The 19533-nt window shown below is 40.9% G+C and overlaps 8 protein-coding genes across 9 annotated transcripts; all 8 read right to left on the bottom strand.

Annotated features, from left to right (window-relative positions):
• Positions 1 to 863: 863 nt before the first annotated feature.
• On the bottom strand, positions 864 to 3123 carry BCIN_11g00920 (hypothetical protein). 2 transcript variants are annotated; one of them, XM_024695802.1, is made up of 5 exons: positions 2979 to 3123; positions 2681 to 2893; positions 2531 to 2611; positions 2332 to 2424; positions 864 to 2038 (listed from the first exon to the last, which is right to left on the bottom strand). In XM_024695802.1, the coding sequence occupies exons 2-5, from the start codon at positions 2742 to 2744 to the stop codon at positions 972 to 974; spliced, it is 1305 nt and encodes a 434-aa protein (XP_024551596.1). In that variant the 5' UTR covers positions 2745 to 2893; positions 2979 to 3123; the 3' UTR covers positions 864 to 971. The 2 variants fall into 2 exon arrangements, with proteins under 2 accessions (XP_024551596.1, XP_024551597.1); XM_024695803.1 differs by having other exon boundaries at positions 2681 to 3123.
• A 1483-nt stretch (positions 3124 to 4606) lies between these two features.
• BCIN_11g00910 (hypothetical protein) lies at positions 4607 to 5695 on the bottom strand. Its single transcript, XM_001546874.2, has one exon. It carries the CDS (start codon positions 5679 to 5681, stop codon positions 4635 to 4637), a length of 1047 nt encoding a protein of 348 aa, XP_001546924.1. The 5' UTR covers positions 5682 to 5695; the 3' UTR covers positions 4607 to 4634.
• A 936-nt stretch (positions 5696 to 6631) lies between these two features.
• BCIN_11g00900 (hypothetical protein) lies at positions 6632 to 7382 on the bottom strand. Its single transcript, XM_001546875.2, has one exon. The coding sequence runs from the start codon at positions 7355 to 7357 to the stop codon at positions 6677 to 6679; it is 681 nt and encodes a 226-aa protein (XP_001546925.2). The 5' UTR covers positions 7358 to 7382; the 3' UTR covers positions 6632 to 6676.
• Positions 7383 to 8700: 1318 nt separating this feature from the next.
• BCIN_11g00890 (hypothetical protein) lies at positions 8701 to 9498 on the bottom strand. Its single transcript, XM_001546876.2, has one exon. The coding sequence runs from the start codon at positions 9473 to 9475 to the stop codon at positions 8720 to 8722; it is 756 nt and encodes a 251-aa protein (XP_001546926.2). The 5' UTR covers positions 9476 to 9498; the 3' UTR covers positions 8701 to 8719.
• Positions 9499 to 10859: 1361 nt separating this feature from the next.
• On the bottom strand, positions 10860 to 11812 carry BCIN_11g00880 (hypothetical protein). The gene has a single exon (XM_001546878.2). The coding sequence runs from the start codon at positions 11709 to 11711 to the stop codon at positions 11064 to 11066; it is 648 nt and encodes a 215-aa protein (XP_001546928.1). The 5' UTR covers positions 11712 to 11812; the 3' UTR covers positions 10860 to 11063.
• A 556-nt stretch (positions 11813 to 12368) lies between these two features.
• On the bottom strand, positions 12369 to 13610 carry BCIN_11g00870 (hypothetical protein). The gene has a single exon (XM_024695801.1). The coding sequence runs from the start codon at positions 13265 to 13267 to the stop codon at positions 12515 to 12517; it is 753 nt and encodes a 250-aa protein (XP_024551595.1). The 5' UTR covers positions 13268 to 13610; the 3' UTR covers positions 12369 to 12514.
• Positions 13611 to 14958: 1348 nt separating this feature from the next.
• Positions 14959 to 17354, bottom strand: BCIN_11g00860 (hypothetical protein). Its single transcript, XM_001546880.2, has one exon. The coding sequence runs from the start codon at positions 17300 to 17302 to the stop codon at positions 15077 to 15079; it is 2226 nt and encodes a 741-aa protein (XP_001546930.1). The 5' UTR covers positions 17303 to 17354; the 3' UTR covers positions 14959 to 15076.
• Positions 17355 to 18019: 665 nt separating this feature from the next.
• BCIN_11g00850 (hypothetical protein) lies at positions 18020 to 18821 on the bottom strand. The gene has a single exon (XM_001546881.2). It carries the CDS (start codon positions 18708 to 18710, stop codon positions 18114 to 18116), a length of 597 nt encoding a protein of 198 aa, XP_001546931.1. The 5' UTR covers positions 18711 to 18821; the 3' UTR covers positions 18020 to 18113.
• Between the last annotated feature and the right edge of the window lie 712 nt (positions 18822 to 19533).

Genomic DNA, 19533 nt, shown 5'->3' with positions numbered 1-19533 from the left:
GTACGAACCTACATGTGGCTCTTGAAAACTTTTGGCTTTGTTTACAGTGTAGTGTAGTAATCCATCCGCATGGGATGTTTAAATAATGAAATGAATGAGATTCTTGAGATGATTAATTACACGTGGTATTGTATCTGTTTTGACGTGGTTGGTTGGTTGGTTGGTACATGCGTTCTTCAGATATTGGTTGGCTGGATGTATGTTACAAGGCTTTTGTGTAGATATCTCGCTTTCTTACTATATCTCAACTGCAGGTATATAAAGGCTCAATGTTAAGTTCTAGAGTACACGAAAATACTGGAATTGCGTGCTCGTTCACTTGCGAAGTTCGACGGTATTTTGCGTGAGATCTTAGTCTTGATAGATTTTTTTCGTGCTAGAGATTTGATTTTTTTAACTGTCGAGTCATCTTTCCTAGCCATTACTATCTCGAGGCCGCTATTTCTCGAATATTTTTGTTATTGTCATTTTATGCAGACATAGGAATATACATATATCAATGTGAGTCCTTCCGAGTTTCTGATAGCAATTTAGAGACGTTTGTTTAGGAAAAGTGGTGGTCCTATTTTCTTTTGGCCATTGCTCCCCTAACAAATTCTCTTCAGGTGGAATGTGGAAATCTGCTAAAGAAGGGTGTTGGGCAATCCCTTAGTCGCGCTAAATAGAGAGGTAAAATAAGAATCAACACGCGAATCACAAATTGTGGAGATCAACAGAGAAGGGAGGTGAGGCAGTTCATTTTTGAGTTCTTCAAGATAAATCAAGATTTTAGTAATTGATATTTAAATTATATATTAGTTAGTGATGCTTAGCTATCTAATAACAGTTGGCATAGTATCTACTTGAGACTTGACTCGAGCTTCTGCAGGATACCTTATGAACTCGAGATCCGGCAATTATGTAAAGTGGCTGATCTTTCATCAAACCTAGGAAGAACCGATCGTTTCTCTAAACTTCAGCTGCCTAAATATCTAGGACTGGTCTCCCATCGCCATTCTAAATTCATATGAACTAACACTATTGGGACACGAGATGGTGGTTTGGCCACTTGGAAGACTGTCATCGGCGTCTGAGATGACGGTGCGTGGAGCTGAGATGGTGGGTTGATGACTTAGGAACATGTCATCGATGTCTGAAACGATTCTACTTGGAGCTGAGAGCGTGGCTCGGTAGATTTGGAATGTGTTATCGGCGTCTGAGATGACGGATCGTGGAGCTAAGATGGAGATGGTGGGTCGGTGACTTTGGAACATATCGTCGGCGTCTGGAACGACTGAGCGTGGAGCTGATAGGGTGGTTTGTCGGCTTGGAAACCTATCTTCCGTATCTTCAATGATTGTACGTGGAGCTGAGATAGTGGTTTGACGACTGGGAAAATTATCTTCATCGTCTGGAATAACTGTACTTGGGGCTGAGATAGTGGTTTGGCCACTTGGAAAGCTTTCATCAGCGTCTGGGATATCTGCGTATGGAGATTTGTAGGTGAGATTAGTATGGTTGTATGGGATAGGAGGGCCGTTTAGAAAATTGAAGTCGACATCCATCTCATCGGCCTCGTGGGAACCTTCTTTCGACCCCGGAGAGTTATAGTCCGCAAGCTTGCTCAATTCCCGATTCATAATATCAGATTCAGGGGTACCCTCATTGATAAAGATACCAGCACTCACTGGGGCAGCGCCACCGATTCTTCTCGAGCTTCTTCTAACGAAATCATCGCTGCCGCCCAATTTCGACTTCGAACGTGCACTTCTCTTCTTTTCAGCAAGAGTCTTCTTCCCGGCCGGGCCGTTCTTCTTAGTCGAAGCCTTTTTCCCACCCACGGTTTTATTTTCCACTACAGTCAAATTCTCTGCTTCAACTTCGTCTTCGACTGCAGCAACTTCGGGTCCTCTAATGAAGCCATATGTGGGTCCTCTAGGATCTCTTGTTGGTTTGATGATCGTGTCTACCTGCTTCTGAACTTTGCCAACGCGAGCTTCGGGGCGACGCTTGGGAAGATAGCAAGGGCTCATAACTGTGATATGACGGTGTTTTGTGTCTATTAGTAAGTTAGTAGGAGGCTAGAGAATAAATGCGAGATCAATCTAAGCTAGAGGCAGAACCTCCGATAGTGTAGATAACAGTTCGATGATGAAAAGCTTCTCAGTCCAATATTATTGTTGGAAGTTCGAAACACTGGATTCTTTCGAATGATGTGCTCTTTTTAAACACTGAGAAATCGTATTCAGTCTGCCAATCCAAACTATTGGATATCCTGACTGGTTGAAAGAACAGGGCAAGGAATCATGTTAAGCTGTAGGCGAAATTGAGTAAAAGAAAAGAAATACATACGTCTATCATAGAGTATAAACTTGTTGACTTGTCTCTTGTCATATGTGATAGAATCTGCAAATTCAGGAAGAGGTGTCGGATCCTTGTCTTTCACTAGAATTTGGCACAAAAGTTAGTTCTGGCTGGCAATTTTATTTCTGCCCACGACGAAAAGAGGCTGCGACAGATATGCGACAAAAGAATTGGCAAAGTAACATACAAATAGCATCGTAGACTCTAATGGTTTCCTTGATAATTTCCGCATTTCTAGGTGTGATAGATGGATGGTTGTTTCTGGCTTCTAACTTCACGTTAGTTAAACTGCTTCACTGGGTCTTGAGAATTAGAAATTGGAGTATGTTGAACCTACTAGATTTCAATGCGCGCCATTGGGCGTCAGTGTAATGAACTGGTAAATCGAGCATTCGTGGCATGATTAAGTTTGTTGAAGAAAACTAGCTTTGACGTTTGAAGATTGATCGTTGTAGGAACGAAGATTGAGGTTCTTGTGGTTTAAGAATTGATTTGGTTGCAGTTGTGGTTGGAATTCGAATGTCGAGATTTGAGTTTTTCTTGATCTTGACTTTGAAGTAAGTTTGTAGGAAGGGTTATTGCAAATGAAAGATGGAAGTTGAGGATATTGGAAAGGTGATAGCTTAAGTACTTACTGAGTGGTGTGGTTCTCTGCATCGCTTAAGGTAGAATGATTGATTTTCTGTTCAGTACGCGTCCAATACGACTGAACCGTATCTCGCTGCTGAACTGAAACTCGCTGCTGGATTTTAGTGATCGGGTGATAGTATCGACACATTCATTGTTGGCGGGCCAGTAACGTACCAAAAATATCTACGTTCAAATCATCCTTGAAATATTGGTCGTTTATCTGTATGTATTAGGAAAGGTCTATCCAGGCGGAACCGAACAACGTGACTTGCAATCCGAGTCCATGGAACAGACTTCTAGGAGAACCATTCAGAATATAATAATAAATTAGCGCCATGATTCTCGATAAGTATCAAGCAATTCACTGCTCTCTAAGATGTAATGATCAGATATCTTAAGTGCTCATACGGTGATAGATCTTCTAATTTATAATGACCGTAACTTGATATTTGCATCCACAGCCACCAATATCTACAATCGCTTCTCGTTTAATTTAAAGTTTACGGCTTCAATTTTAAGCATTTTCAAACGCTCTAGTGGGAATTGAGCTTCTGCGGACCACGCGAACCTTATTACTAATCATGGAAAGCTCTCTCAGCCGTATTAAATGCCAGGTCACCTTGTATAGATGCAATTCTTCTTCTTTCGATCTGGCTACGGCTGAGAATATTCGAGTGATCATTTTCTGCCAACGAAGCGGCAGAACACGTTCTAGAAACGATTTGTTGCACTGCTCACTCTTTCTTTTCACTTTGCATCACTTCAGTTGCTACTTACGTGTTATCCTATCTTTTGACGTGATTTTGACATCCCTTCACGGTCTCTTTCAACAATTATTGATGAGCCTGATATTTCGCTCTCTGAATCGCTTTGAATCTATACCAGAATGATTACTTCGAACAATACTTGTAGTACAAAAACATGTTAAGTTGAAGGATGGGGTCTCCAAAATAGTGATTTCATTTGAATATCCATGGAGTTAAGGAAGCATAAAGTAATTGATAATAATTTCATATTTTGGGGGAGAATAGTAACAAATTAAATTCCAGGTTGCTCACGAGCAATGTTACTAGATACACAATAAAAGCTTACGACTACTATAAGATCACTTATAGAAATAGCCTTCATCACTTGCATGTTTGACATAAAATTGATGGTGCATTACAGAAACGATCTTGTCTTCCTAAAACATATCGCTCTTTATACATTGTATGAAATACTAGCGAGTCCCTAAATTATAATAAGATTTCAAATCCGATATTTAGGAAACCATCTACATGCCAATAAAACCCCATGCAAATATACAGCATGCAATTCACTTTAGTGATCTTACTTTATTTATCTTACGATACTATCCTCTCAATGTCATGAAAGTTTAATTGGCAAAAGTTTATGGATTTCTCTACAACATATTTCTTCCCGTCTGCTCCAATCATTTCCCTCTGATCCAGCTACCCAAACCCTGCATTTTTGTCCTGAGCGTGACAAGATCACGTCATTTAAACAAATGCAATCTTAACAACATTCCGAAACATCGGACACTTCGTGATGCAGTATTTTTCCATGCTGCAATGATCTTGGTGTGTAACACCTGATGTGTTGTCCGTGGCGGCTGGTGGAATAAAAGCTCGCTTAATCCGATCCTATATTTCTAGGGTCTCTCAAAGATATTCGTCCGCTATATTTCCCTTCATTGTACCATCTTGAACATTGTCTTTGAGGTTGAGATTGGTAGAAAATTGATTGAAGAATATGCCATTACAGACACGGACTCGACGATGAGGATTTTCAGATGAAAGATTCCGAAATCGGGTTGTCATCGTAGGCTCATCTTTTTGTTTTCGGTATGGCAACTGACCTTCTTGTAATGTAAAGAGCGATGTTAGATCATTCGGTGTAGCAAAATCTCTAGTAGCAAGGAGATCTTCAGAATGTGGATTCCCTGATCCAGGGGTGGACTTCTCGGCATCTTCTCCCATGTGGTGATTGATCTGATCTTGCATTCCCCACCCTGAGCTTGAGTAAGAGCTTCTAGCTTTAACTCTTTGTAGAGGGTAACCAAAAATTTCTAGGTCTTCTGCCGAGCTATTGCCGACGCTGTCTAATCGGATGCGATCATTACCTTGCTGGGAGTCGCTCAAGCATTGGTCACTAAGCGCAGTTTCCTGTTGAATACGATGACTTCGAGATTCCAGACGAGGGGATAAGGCGGTTGAACAACCAGGGGGTATGACATTTAAAGAATAATGGGCTACAGAATTTTCCGGTGATGAATCAGTAAAACAATTCTCTGCTCCACAGCCATCATCGTCAACATCATCGTTGACATCATCTCTGACATCATTTAATGTTTCATATTGATATGGGTCAAGATATTCCATGAGGTTTAGCTTACGGAAGTTGTTTATTTGACCATCAGTCATTGTCGAAGTTAAGGCGAAACTAGATTCACACTGCTCTTTGGTTTTGTTGTTTCCACTATGGTTGTGACGAGAGAAATCGCTACAGTTGGCGGAGATGGTAGACGTATCATCGGATGCGCGTGCCTTGAATAGTCTAGAGTTTTTGAAAAGAGTGAGAGATGTTTCTTGGACTCCTTCTGTGGAAGGCTCCTCCATGTCTTCAAAGATGTTACATTCATTGAGAGCGTGACGCTTATGCCCAACCCGAGTTCTGAGACTATTTCGAAGACGATCTAGTAAAGGCATACTGATAGTGATTCTTGAATTTTTTGGTAAATTTTTTGATGGAGATGTTATTGAGAAAGCGTCTGCAATGATTTTGTGCAAGATTCCTTATTTTGGAAGTGATTAAGCTCCAGGATAATCCCTTGCTATTAAATAGTACAAGAAATTATGATACGGCTTTTTAATCGCATCAGCACTCGTTTTCAAGCAAGGGACATTGTCAACATGATACAATGCGTACGGTCAACACTAATTTGTAAGCAGCAAACTTTTTCTACACGGCACAGTGTAAATGGTAACATACAAGCCGTAACATTCTGCATTTATGAATATTGACATGAAGCAATTTATGCAAGGAGGCTATTGTGTTGTGTAGAAAATTCGTTGAAGCCAGATATTCATGCTGTAGAAGTCGAATCGGAGGGTCTAGGATTGCAGTTGCATATTAGTCTTTGTGTTGATAGCCAAATAAGATATATCCGATATCTCTAAAGCTTCTCAATTGAGTGCAGCGTTGTTTCCTGTTTGTATCTTAGTTTAAAATTGTATTCTTGAGTATATCACTAGACGTTTTTCATGCTTAGGGGGGAGCTAGCTACATTATCATCTAATCTACGGTTAAATATGGATCTCTTATTTTCACATATCGATTTCAAAGGATTCAAGAGGTACTTTTCATATGTTAATCAGGGTAGGATCACAAAGATATGTCATGATGATGTTGCAAAATTATTTGTGTATAGCTAGGTACTGCGTTTAGCCCCTTTATTTATGTTCTCATACTACAATTCAGATCTCCTTCTAGGAAAGTTGCAACGAGTGGATATATCCTGTGCTTTACACTGCCTCATAAAACTAACTTGCTAAAAGGACTAAAAATGTCCTCAGTTGGTTCTCCTTGAAAGTTCAAGTTGCTGTGTGCCCCCGTTGATCTGAAACTCTTTGGTCCTTGCGCCTAGATGCATGAGTAATCGAAAGCGGCCCATTTCTTCCTCGAAATATAGGCTTCAGAAACATCAAGCATTGATTCTAGCCTGTTCTCGATTCTGATTCATTTTTACTCGTAGCCTATATGCAAGTGGAAGCCTCAACTCATCCCGACACATGGGGCATGTATCATGCCTCTTCAGCCATTCAATGATACAATCTCGACCAAATACATGTCCACATTTTGGCATCTTTGAAGGCTCATGATTTGGCTCAAGGGGAATAGTAGCCTCAGCGTATGGCTCAATACAGATGCCGCATTGTTGAAAGTCTAATGTCGCAACGTCGACTGGTGGCAGTACATCCTTGATAGCTCTAGTTCGATCGCGGTAGCACTTCCTAATTTCAACAACAATGAACTTTGTGATTTCATTTGATCCGACTAGAACAGCATATCGCTTTTGTCCATCCAAATTAGGATTTGTTCGAAGTTCTTCAGTTGATAGTAATGTAACTGCCTCCGGATCAAGATTCTCTAAACTCTCAAGATTTTCAAAATCTTGCCCCGTGAATGGTACATTCCTAGTATACACAATATCGAGTGTCATACCCGCCTCCTCGTATTGTGCAGAAAGATTGAGCCAATCCATGTGTCTTCGTGGTCTTGTAGCGTTGAGATGATTGAATATTTCTTGTGAGAAGGTGTTTTCCTCCGACATCGAAGAGCGAATGTTGCGGAATCGTGAAAGCATGCTTCCCATTAAAGACATAGTGAGTTGGCTTTGTTGATAACTCGTGCTACTTTGAAAGTTTGATGAGTTTGGTAGGTTACTGTTCTGAAAATTGGTATCCGTCAACTTCTTGAACTGAGTAGATGAAGGTAGTTGTTGTGATGAATCTATAGAAAGATAGATAGTATTATTAGCTGGCACAGATGTTCCTTATAAGCCAAAGATATCATTCGTACGGCAACATTTGAATACATTATGACAAAGCTTTATTACTGTCGTTAAAACATGATCTTGGAAATGTTACGGCTGCTACGTTTCAACATATGTTTTCTATTACGGCCTTTCATGTTGTCTCTGGGGTTTCCTATGATCATTCTCATTGATTTTATCGATTAACTCTCGTGAAAAGCGACGATAACCCTACCGTAAGAATGAGTCGGAAATTAAAAACTAATTTGTATTATTTTCTGTACAGACTTAGCGTCAGAGTTAGCATTAATTTAGTATAGTACATTGAAGTATTATGATATAGATTCCTTGAATGTCAAGTGGAGATTTATGATTCATTTTCAGGACGTCGAACATCGACGAAGATACCGGTTAAAGAGCTGTAATAAAAGCTTTGATATTCATGTAAACATCGGTTTCCATGGCCATTCGCAAGTGTCTTCACTCGCCTATGAGGGCCCATTCGGATTGAAATTTTAAGCGATGTAGAGCTGAATTTGTTATTAAAATAGACCTAAATAAGAATTTAACGAATACTAATATAATTTTAAATAGTATATTGATAATAAAAATTAAAGAAAAGTGATTTAATGAATACAATATATTGCTACAAAAAATTTTAAAATCTATATAATAGATCTATATTTATATAAAGTTTCAATTATTATTTAATAATATAATACTAATCTAGATTCACAAATATAGCTTTAAATTATTTAGGACTCCTAAATTTAGTCTCAATTTGTACCCTGAATCCTATATTGAGAACAAATTGAAAAATCGATCCTCACAGGCCATAACTACGAATCATTCTTATAAGCTATCCATTTGAGATATGTAGCTACGTTAGTCTTTCACCGTTCGATACTCTCAAGAAACCTCTTCAAGTTTATTGATACATATTGAAATTAATTGTAATCAAAATTAAAGCCCTAACTAAACTAACTGAGCTTGGCTATTCATAACAACTTCATACATAAGCTGGCAAAATGAACTGAAATAATCTGTAACTCATGCTCCAGAAGACAATTCCATTCATTCAGTCTCTGCTCCCTACTAACCATGCTGAGATTTGGGCTCTTCATCCTCTGTACATAAGCTATTTTTAACTTGTCAAAAGTCATCCTTATCGGTCCCTGATCTGATATTTCTCATGCTCGCCATTTTTAAATCCTAAACTACCCAGACCTGTAGATGGCATGGGATAGGTAGTAGTGGCACCTTACTACGGCACATTGGGCATGTACTGTTCTCCTTCATCCATTGAACAATACAACCCCTACCGAAGACATGCCCACATCTCTTCATTTCCACTGCATCGTGATGTGGTATGTTTGGAGCAATGATCGAATCCTCGGTGCCGTTTGAGGTAATGATCGAATCTTCGAAACCGTTTGTGATGTCCAAAGCACCAGACTCCTCTGAAGTAGTTACCGCTGTTTCGAGCTCGCTTAAAGTGGCAGCCGTGGTATATGGCTCAATGCAAATGCCACAATTCTCAGAATCAAGAGTTTCAACGTCCACCGACCCAAGCATTCCATTGATAACCTTAATACGGTACTTGAAATCGATTCGGGCCTTCACAATCAGGGATCTCGTTCTCCCATCTTCATAGCGTAGAGCTGCGGTAAATAGTGTTTGTTCATCCAAATGACCGTTAACGAGAAGGTCACCAGTAGATAGCCTCGGTTCGTGACTATCTGCAATATCAACGGTGGCTCTTACAATGTTCTCGAACTCTGGATTTGTGCGGCTCATGTCGCCATTAGGCGAAATGATTTCGATTGTGATTCCATGTGTTGCAACCATAGTTGATATAATGGGGTCGACAAATGTAATCTGTGGCTGCGATCTTCTTGAGCTTTCAGACTCTTCGAGATCATGTGGTGAGATGACGTGCGGGCGCGAATCAAGGCTTCGATCAGGCATGATGGTTCCGGTTTGTTAGACGCTGGAGATTATATCCGTTGTATATTTCTTGTAAATTGTTATTGGGTGAGTGTTTTTGTTTCGAAAAAAGATCTACAATGTGATGTTCTAGGATCCAATGTCAAGAAAGTGTTGCGAGGTAGAAAAATAATGTTACTTGTTTATAATGAACTAATAGGAAGAGAATAACAAGGAGAACTCAGTTACATAACTTGCTTATAACCAGAGAATTGTTTTCATACGGTTTTACTATGATACTGCAGTTTATCTGAATCTAGTTCTGACACGTATCTATCAACAATACGGTCTCTACAACGTAGCAAATAATAAGCCCAAATACGATCCACTATGCTGTACATCAACCTCAGGAGATAAAACATGATTTCTAATACCTATTTTGGTACAAAGCAAGGTCAAGTCGTCTTCCACTTTGAAGCAGTAAGATTGAAAATTGGCGAGGTCGTCAAGAGAAATCTGTTACTTTCGAATACCCGCTTTTTGGGTCACTCACGTCGAAACCAAGTCGGATCACGAGCATTGTAACCAGTAATCTGCCAATACTCCATCCGGACCGCGAGCCGTACGGATTAACAGAAATTCTATGGGACTACATAAACTATTAGGGAAATCTCAAAAAGTCTGTATTATGATCTGAATCTTCAGACTATTAAAGATTAACATATAATAAAAAGCTTTGATTGGGATTCCTCGTTAAATAGAGAATACCGAAAATTAGAATTTAACATATATTATGAAAGTTCAACAATTTAGACAAGCTGGATGATAGTCCGGCTGATTGAAAATCTCAAATAACATAAACAAACTATGTAATTGAAATCAATTAATTTCTCTAACAGTCTGGAACATCTAATAAACTGATCATGAGGAATTACATATACGCTTCGTCACGTGGGTTTTATTTAGTCTTTGTGAAATCGGAGTGTTTTTCAGATATACCAAGAGCCAGAGAGCTCCGGCTTCAAAGTTTCAAACGACAATTGATTCATTCAGCCCTACATCTCAAATTACTAGTTGCTATTTTGGCGTGTTCTCATTGATAGCTCGTGAAGTACTTAGTTTCATTAACATATTTGTACCAGTAATTATGATTTTTCCTCGCACAAGAACGAGAACGAGAGTCTTCTCACATCGGATAATGTTAACAACCATTAGCCACCCAATCCCCAGCCGTAAACGAGCCATATTTATAGAGTCTCTTAAGAGTAAGAAATGTCATTTTGATACATACGAGATAAAGGGCTAAAAGCGTATTGAAAATGTAAAGAATTTGATTTTTATTTCTACGAAAGTTGAAGCTATCCAATAAGATGCTATGACTTGGTTGTTTTGACGCTGTAGTGTGCTTTAGTGTACTGTAGTGTGCTGTAGCATTCACTTTGTCATCTAGACGTGCCTTACTGCACTATTTACTAAATATCCTTCGATAATATCCTGTGTAATCGCTGAACAAGCCATCACCAAATGCACCAGCCAAATGCACCAGCCAAACGCCGACTCGATGCTGCGACTTTGCATGAAACTGACTTATTCCAAATATCCCAAAATCTCCATGGACAAAATCTCTCTATTACATTATTTCTATCCATTCCCTACACAGGGGGCAGGTAGAGTTGTTCTTCAACCACTGAGTAATACAGTATCTGCCAAATACGTGCGAGCATTGTGGTATTACACAAGCCTTGTGAAATTTGTCGATCTTGTGCGTCATAGTAAAGTATCTTTCGCAATCCATGCAATATCTTGTTTTGTTTTCCACAGCAGGATCGTCTAAGGTTATGTTGTATTTCTCCCGGCAAATAGGACAGCAGTCTGATTCTTTGGACGATACAGGAATAAGATAACTCTCAATCCATTCAAGTTTTGAATCGACATAACAACTGTGTTCGGCTATCGTGTCATCGTCGTGGGTCGAGGGTGGAGGTACGGGGAGATCCCCAAGCTCCGGAGGTTGGGCTTCTCCACCATCGACTTGTAAGCCCTCTGCCATTGCCGCGTGATTTTCAGATGGCTGTCGTGCTTCTAGAGATACTCTCGACTCTGTAGACCCCAACGTTCGTCTTCGAGTTACGCCAGTAACATCTTCGTTGACGGGACTGGGATTACCAGCGGCATAATTTAATTGTGTGAGGTGATACTCTGTTTCAGACTGGTCAAAAAATGCGTCTTGTTGGGCGTCCGGCTGTGACTGAGTTTCCGGGGATGGATAATCTGGCATAATTGTTGTATGTGGTTAAATAATACTCGTGATTGAATCGATTACATTTTCTGCGGAGTTCTTTCTGAACTAGAAATAGTAATGAATATACTTTGAGGTTCTTTGGTCTGTATTGATTTTGTGAGAAGTTTTAGAAAGTACTTCATCTTTTTATATACAAAAATGGCAAGTGTAGCTTACGCTAATGACTTGGCACTAGGGCAATCTACTTGCTGCTTAAAGCTTAGTGGGTGTACATGCTCATCCCAAAGAAGTTCGGAAGCGATCAAATCTCATAGATTTTTTCGTTTCAATGAAACACACTCAATTTATACAATTGAATTGTAAACGATATCAGGAAGCTGCTTTGGCTTTCGGCATTTTGTGTGATGTTCCAAAATGATACAAAGTATTATGCTTATTCTACCATAAATTTAGGTAGTGATTTATGTTGATCTCATTCTAATTTTGAGTCCCATGGAGATTCTCTATTCGTATCTTGGTGACTATATAGACTACTAGTGGCATGCACTTGTTTAGTACAATGGGGTCTCATACCCCTTCTTAGTATATCATGGAAGTGTTTGACGCCAAATTTTCGGGCAAGCGGTCATCTAATGATTTAACTTTTTAAGGTCGCCAAAATTGCAATTTGACAAGTCATTTGGAAATCAAGTCTGTCTCATATCGCTTGTTTTTATTGTCTACTCATTTATCTATCTTAAAGAGTATTCGCTCAACCGCTCAATCATGTATGTGAAGGAATAACTTTCGCTTCCGTCCCGCCAGAATGCTTCAAGTGACCACTAAGATTACAATCCTTGTCAATTTTGGGAGCGAGCTGTCGTCTCCGATGGTCCATCCCAATGCAGTTCTTTATCTTTAGGCTCAAATACACATTCAAATAAATCATCGTAAATCTCCGGAGACTCAACGGGAATGTCGATTTGACTGCGGCACACTGGACAAGTGCTCTTTTCCTCCTCCCCAATCCACTTGTTGATACATTTCCTCCCAAACACATGCTTACAGTCCGGCAACATGCAAGCGCCATGAGAAGCAGCATCATCTGTACTTGAGTCATATTTTTCAGTGCAGATTGGGCATTTTGCCGACTTTATCTGCGTTTCATTGAGGACTGGAATCAAAAGCTCGTTGATAGCCTGGTTTCGGTGACTCTCTGCTTGAGAACGGCGTAGCCCAATGCTCGTATAGAAAACTTTGAATGCATCCGCTGCTCTTGGAGAATAATAGAGGCTGACTTCATCGCCAGCTTCATTCATCGAAATTGAACACTCGTCGTTTATATTCATCATGTATCGTATGTAGAACATCCAAGCTTCAGTTACATGTTGACGATCCGTGAGGTCTTCTGCGAATTTGGTTTGAAGATATTGAGCAAATTGGGACCGGATCTCAGCATTCCTGGACCGGATCTCAGCATTCATAGACTGAATGTACTCAGAATTATAATCTTGTTCCACATTACTTTGTGAAGAAGCATATGAATCCTCGTCATCGGTAAGGACATCTGGAAGCTCTTCAGTGGCCGATATGTTTCTCTCTTCAGTAGACATGATGATGGAGTTTTCTGTGTGTGGAATGTCGAAAGCGGAAAAGTAAGAAAAGGTTTAGTTTTCAGATTTTATTTCGGGGCTAATGTATCTTGAACGTTCCCTGGGCTTTTCGCAGAGTCTGAGGTGTTCAGTCGGTAGTTGAAATACTTGAAGTCGGAGATGATGTTGTTATGAAAGATGTTTGTAAAGGAAATGAAATTCAGAGCTTCGCAGATAGAAAATATCTTTAACTGTCGTAGAAAGAATTGGATGAACAGCGTCTGCTAAAGCTCTGATACCGTGTAATGGGATACGTATACTGGGATGATTTTGATGTTTGAAAGAAGTATATGGAGGGATTCACATTTGTTGTTGATAGAATGAATATATATATGAAGGACAACGTTTGAGAAGGAAGCTTGGAGATCAACAATCAATTATAGAAAGCACAATGAGAGCATTAGTTGTATTAGGTAATCAAAACGATTTACATAGTCAACTCTATCTATTGTACATCATTGTACACGTATTAGTAATCGGAATCTTCCGTCACTTTCAGCCCGTTATCTGTGATCAAATATTTGAAAATGGCTCATAAATATATATGAAGCTGGACTTAACTTACTGCTCGAAGCTTGAAATCATCATGTAGGTATTTGTACAAAATTGAGCATCTCAAAGACTCCTAGTTGCCGATCAACCACTTATAAAGCTACTTGGGTAGGAACTAGTCGGCCGCTTGAAGAGCCGAATATTATCATGGCAGACTTGACTCCTCGAGGAAACAACCTCTGGAATTGTTTTACTATATATGTAGCTGCCTGGGTAAGCACATAATGCCCTAGACCTCACTTCTAATATCACAATATGCTCGGATGATATTGAACCGACATTATTTTGAGTACCCTACGATGAGAATAAGAAGAAGGCATGGTCACGCTATATAAACCACCGAAGGTCTCAGTTCCGACGCCCCAAAGAACAGATACGAAAGATATCAGTCATGCAGTTCGAGTGATGAGTTTTCTATGTACTTCACGAAATACGTTCAACAATATAATTCCATTATTCTCAGCCGATGTAAATTATTTGTACCCAGAGTATGTTGTATACTTTGAATAAGAATTATTGTCTCTGACTCCCCAATCCAATTGTTGCCTCGCCAATCCTAATCTGGTGTGCGCAAATTCACATCAGTTTCTTCACGTTGTTTTCTACCATGTCCTTACACTATGAGTTTCCCTAATTAAAAGTTTTTAACTCTATAAATTCATCATAATGCACTCCCTTATGACAGGATGTATTCACTTCCTTTATTGATTCGACAAGGGAGGTCAGGGAACCAATTACAATTTACAATTTCACAAACACGGCTTTGCATTCCTAAGAAGTCACTGTGTCTAATTCACATACATACAGGTGTTTTTGTATAGTTGGTTTTATATTATCCTAAGTAAAAATGAAACTAGTGGAAAGAAACTGTTGCAGGCCAAGTGAAACCACATGAATCGGTGTCAATGTCCATCCCGATTTTCACTTCCGTGGTCCATATCCCGACAATCTATAATAACAGAACTCAATGCCCATATCTCTAATAAGATCTTTCGTCGATCTTATTCCCACATTGCTTAACTGTGGATCATAATCCTCCCCTATCACAATTTTCCCATTGTGGATAAATTGGTAGCCCCAGTTTTCTAGCAAGCGCTTCTTCAACAGAGAACCATTCAAGGGTAACCATCGCAAGCTACCTTCTCAAAACATCAGCGCCATCCACCCCGCCCCTACTGCATCCGTCGGATGTTCCTCGTCCGGCCTTTTTGAGTCCCCTTAATGGGCTCTCAATTCTCGTGCCTTTTGCGATAAAGCACGCAGAGCAGCATGTGCACCCATGCATTTTGGGCAGGTGTCACTCATCATCAGCCACTTCTTGATGCAACTTCTCCCAAAGACGTGTGTACAATGAGCCAACTTTACACGCTCGTGGGGATCACCACCATCTCCGAATTCCTGAAGACAGAAACAGAGATCGATATGGATTGGTTGAAGAATGCTGTCGACAACCTCTTCTCGCTTCTTCTCCAATCCCTGTCTTTCTCTGTGCGCTTGCTCTCTTATCTCTCTGTCTCTCCTCTCTCTCTCGGTGAGTCTTCTCACTCTTTCCTCTCGTCGTCGCTCATCAACCTCTCTGATGGCTCTCTGTCTCTCGTTTTCGCGGATCTCTTGGAGCTCCTCTTCGCGCGCCAATGCTTCTCGACTACGCATACTATCAACAGCGCCTTGACGTCCCGCATTGTATTGGCTGCTGTTGCTATGAGCTGTTCTGTTTGCCCTAGCTGGTGGGCGCTCTGTGCGTGAGCCTGGGTCCCTATTAGCTGGACGATATCCATCTTCGCGGAAGTCAGCCGGATGAATGGGAGTGTTGACTTCATCGCTTGGTGTGGGGATAGCCCATATACGTGGTGATCTAGGTAGACCACGTTCACTTCGTGCGGCGTCAAGTCGCTCAGCAAGATGCTGCCCAATGACTGGTGGCCTAGTTGCGCCGTGAGCTCTACCATGGTGAAGTTCTGCGATCAATAGAGGAGATGTAATACCTGGGTGAACAGGATCACGATGTTCAGGTAGGGATCCAGAAGTCTCAGAAGATCCAGATCGTAATCTGTCAGAACCATCATTGTGATCATCTTGGCGTCTATTTGACGATCTATTGCCGGCTTGAGTTCTTGAGATGGCTTCATTGCTCTGTGCAGATCTATTATGAACTGTCTGAGCACCGGATGAAATGTCCCGACGAGTTGCATGTTGCGATCTCAGGGTATTGATATCTCCTGAGGATGAAGCACCTTGATTGTGTTCATTTCTCGTGTTCAACCGATTTCGAGCGAGGAAATATTGAATATCAACAGGGTTCTCTTCTCCTGTTAACTCATCCGACTCATCTTGATCACCAACAGGATGTCGTCGCTGTCTAGGCACTGTAAGTTGTGCTGCAGTTTCTGTCGGTCTCATCAAGCTAGCATGATGATCCGACACACGTGCATGGCGTTGAACGATGTCTCTATAACCACTGGTACTTCTTGGATGTGCTGAAGAACTCCTAACAGCAACTGGAGTAGATGGTTGTGCAGCTGGCTGGGGAGCAGTGACAGTTCTTGGCTGTACCAGAGATGGCTCGTTATTTTCACGGGCAGCTAATTGGCCTCCAACTCGGCGTGAGCCAGAAAGTTCTGGTCGCGAGCTGGGCTGACTAGGAATGGGGGATCTTCCCTCCAACGAAGTGGATCTAGCTGCAGCTGGAAGTCTGGATACTGTGGCACGGGGCTCAGGGTTGCTGACAATTCTTGGAGGTAATTGAATATCCTCGGAGACATTCGATCTCATAGAGCGGCCTTGTGATGAAGGGTGAGTATCTACCCTTGATTGGTGGCCAGAATTGGCGGCAATGGTGATTTCCTGTGGAGTGACTTCTTGCACAGGAGTGGCTTCTAACTCATGAGTGGCTTCTAGCTCATGAGTGACTGCGCCTGGTTGGAGAGATTGAGCTGCGATAGCTTCCTCCACAAGATGAAGAAATGGTTCTGCAGTATCATCCTCTGGTTCTGGAATGTCCAAATTATCATATCGATATCCTGGACGAGTAGCCACGCGTGGCTCTACCTCGGCTTGTGAAAGAGGAATAGTCACCTGTGGTGACATTGAATAAATACCAGAAACAACGGGGACATTGTCTGTGGTTTGGTTGGAGCCTGCACTAGTTGATGAGCCAGGTGCCGTTCCGTCCAAAGATGTGTCTGGTTGTACATCTTCATCCGAGGTTGAACTGTGGGCAAGGATTGATGGATCACGGGCCATTCTCATCAAGAAGGCTTCATGCTCTGCAGCTTCATCCAAGCCTGCTGTAAGCTGTGCTGGTTGTCCGAAAAGATCTTCGTAACTTGGAGGGGTGTCTGGGCGATTATCTTGGCGAATCTTGCGGTTGTGTCTGGCTCTCTTGTGGAAAGCGCCAGTGATGGATCCACCGACCTCGCGAAAGAAATTCGAGAATTTAGTCATGGTGAACGAGTTGTTTGTGAAAGTTGGTTGTAAATGTTGGTTGTAGAAAGTCGTTTGATTGAAAAATTTAAAGTAGTAATGTTTTGAAGTTATCTAAAGATCAACAGTTTCTTAAATAAGTCGAAGCCAGGTAAATGGAGGTGGTCAAGATCTTATTGTAGATGTTAATCTGTAGAAGAAGATAGGGAAAGAGAATGGATGTTTTTGGGGGGAACATTCTGTTCCCTATATATTAAATGGAGCTCTATGACAGCCAGTACTAGTGTGCTAGCGTCAAAGTCGTTCTAAAATCCTCCAATGCAGTACTGCTCATGGTACTGTTCGTACAGCGTAGCTGTCGGGAATTTCTACGGTGCAAAATTTTCTTTTGGCGTATCATAGCCGCATCCATGATTTCCTTTTGACGTATAATGACCGTACCTATAGTTTGATTGTGTTCTGCTTCCCGGCGTAAATTGTGAAAGTCTCTGTGCTAGCTGTTTATCGCCGTTGCTCGCTTATCATTTGTGAGGGGCGTAACGAGTAGTGTCATCAATAATGCCAAGAAATCTAGACGCGTTTCCTAACAGATCTAATGGCACAAATTGCACGGTATCAAGGATCGCAATCATGTAATCATAATAATAGCATAAGAGAGATCTTCACTAGAGTTTATCAAGTATTATGGTAGACATGTTTTTGATTATTTAAAATTGAATAATTGAAACCTCCTTCACCTGCTGACTCAAATTTGATACAATCCGCCACTTCATCAATCTATCTAGCTCATGCCTTGGCTATCTACTCTAAAATTCTGTCCATCATAGCTTCTTCAGTAATGATAGTCAATGATACTATAGCCATCCTCAGTTTCATTTTGGGTTACCGGTTCATCTCTCGGTAAAGGAACTACTCTCCTGCACATTGGGCAAGTCGATGGAGTGTTATCGCCCAACCATTGCACGATACAACATTTCCCGAAGACATGTTGACATTCTGGCATCTTGACTGGTTCATGCGAATTATTATCGATCTTCGCTGTTGTGTCTGCGTATGGTTCGTTGCAGAAGCAGGGGCTTAATTCATGCGTGCTATTCTGGACTGGCTTTAGGAGTGCTCTAATTGCCTCCTTCTTCTCCTCCAGAAGCGTTTCTCCAAGTCTTCTCTCCTCCTGGGCGGATGTGATAAACTGGGAGCGGATATCTCGGTAGAATTGCAGGAAAGTATTACCTGCGCCTGCTTGTAGAGAAGGATTCGAGATGTCGTATGGCAGCGGTCCTGTATTTGACAATTGCATTCGCATATCATCACCAAGAAGATAATGTTGATCCAAAAAGACTGCTCCATTTCCTTCTTCTGTTTCTGCGATGAAGACGATTGGATCTGTGCCTTCCGCTTGTGTTGCGTCATGTGCATTCATTGGTGGCATTATATCAAGATAATATAGGGGGGTTCGGTCTTGGGAATTTCTCTGTGCTGGACCTCGTGTTTCGGGCAAGTAACAAATACACCACTGAACTTTTACAAAGCTGTTGCGGTCGAGATGGTAGATCTTCGTAGGTGATGTTGATGGCGTTTTGGATTGTCAAAACTATGGAAATATTCGTGATGTTTATGATGTCGAGTTCCTTCGAATAGTTTGTTCCGTTCTTATCAAGTGGGATATGATGAGCGAGAGAATGATATATATGTATATTAATAATATAAACGCTATGAATCGAATCAGCACCTCACTCACCACTACGGCAGTTTTGCAATACGGTGGATCGAGGTGCGGCATCATCCACGCAACTTAAGTCACCAAATTTTAAGCGTAAAAATAACCATTTAATCACCGTACCATTTGTGTCACGAGAAATGACGGATGTGATGCTTTTATATCCAACTTCACTCTTTCATCACTAGTTCAAATGCTCAGAGATTTCACAATGAAAGCCAGATAGCAACCATTTTTTGATTAAATGTGGAATCAGATCCATTTTGTTATATAACTTAGTAGCCAACAACCAAGAGAAGTCCACAAGAAGAAACGTACAAGAAGGAAAATTTTCAGGTTCGTGAATGAGGCTCCATTAGAAGAAGTAGTTGATGATTATCAGGATTTAGCCTCCCCCATTATGTAAATTATCACTAGTCTCTCATGTCAATTCATTTTCACACTCTCAGGCCAATTTCGGAGTTCTATGAATCTTCTCATTTAATATTTCCATGCTGATTAGTAGATAGCCAGCATCTAGAATTTCCTGAATATA

The sequence above is a fragment of the Botrytis cinerea genome, chromosome 11 (genome assembly GCF_000143535.2).
Source record: "Botrytis cinerea B05.10 chromosome 11, complete sequence".
NCBI classification, from domain to species: domain Eukaryota; kingdom Fungi; phylum Ascomycota; class Leotiomycetes; order Helotiales; family Sclerotiniaceae; genus Botrytis; species Botrytis cinerea.
Note: the sequence above shows the minus strand (reverse complement) of the source record. Positions and strands in the feature narration are given on the sequence as shown.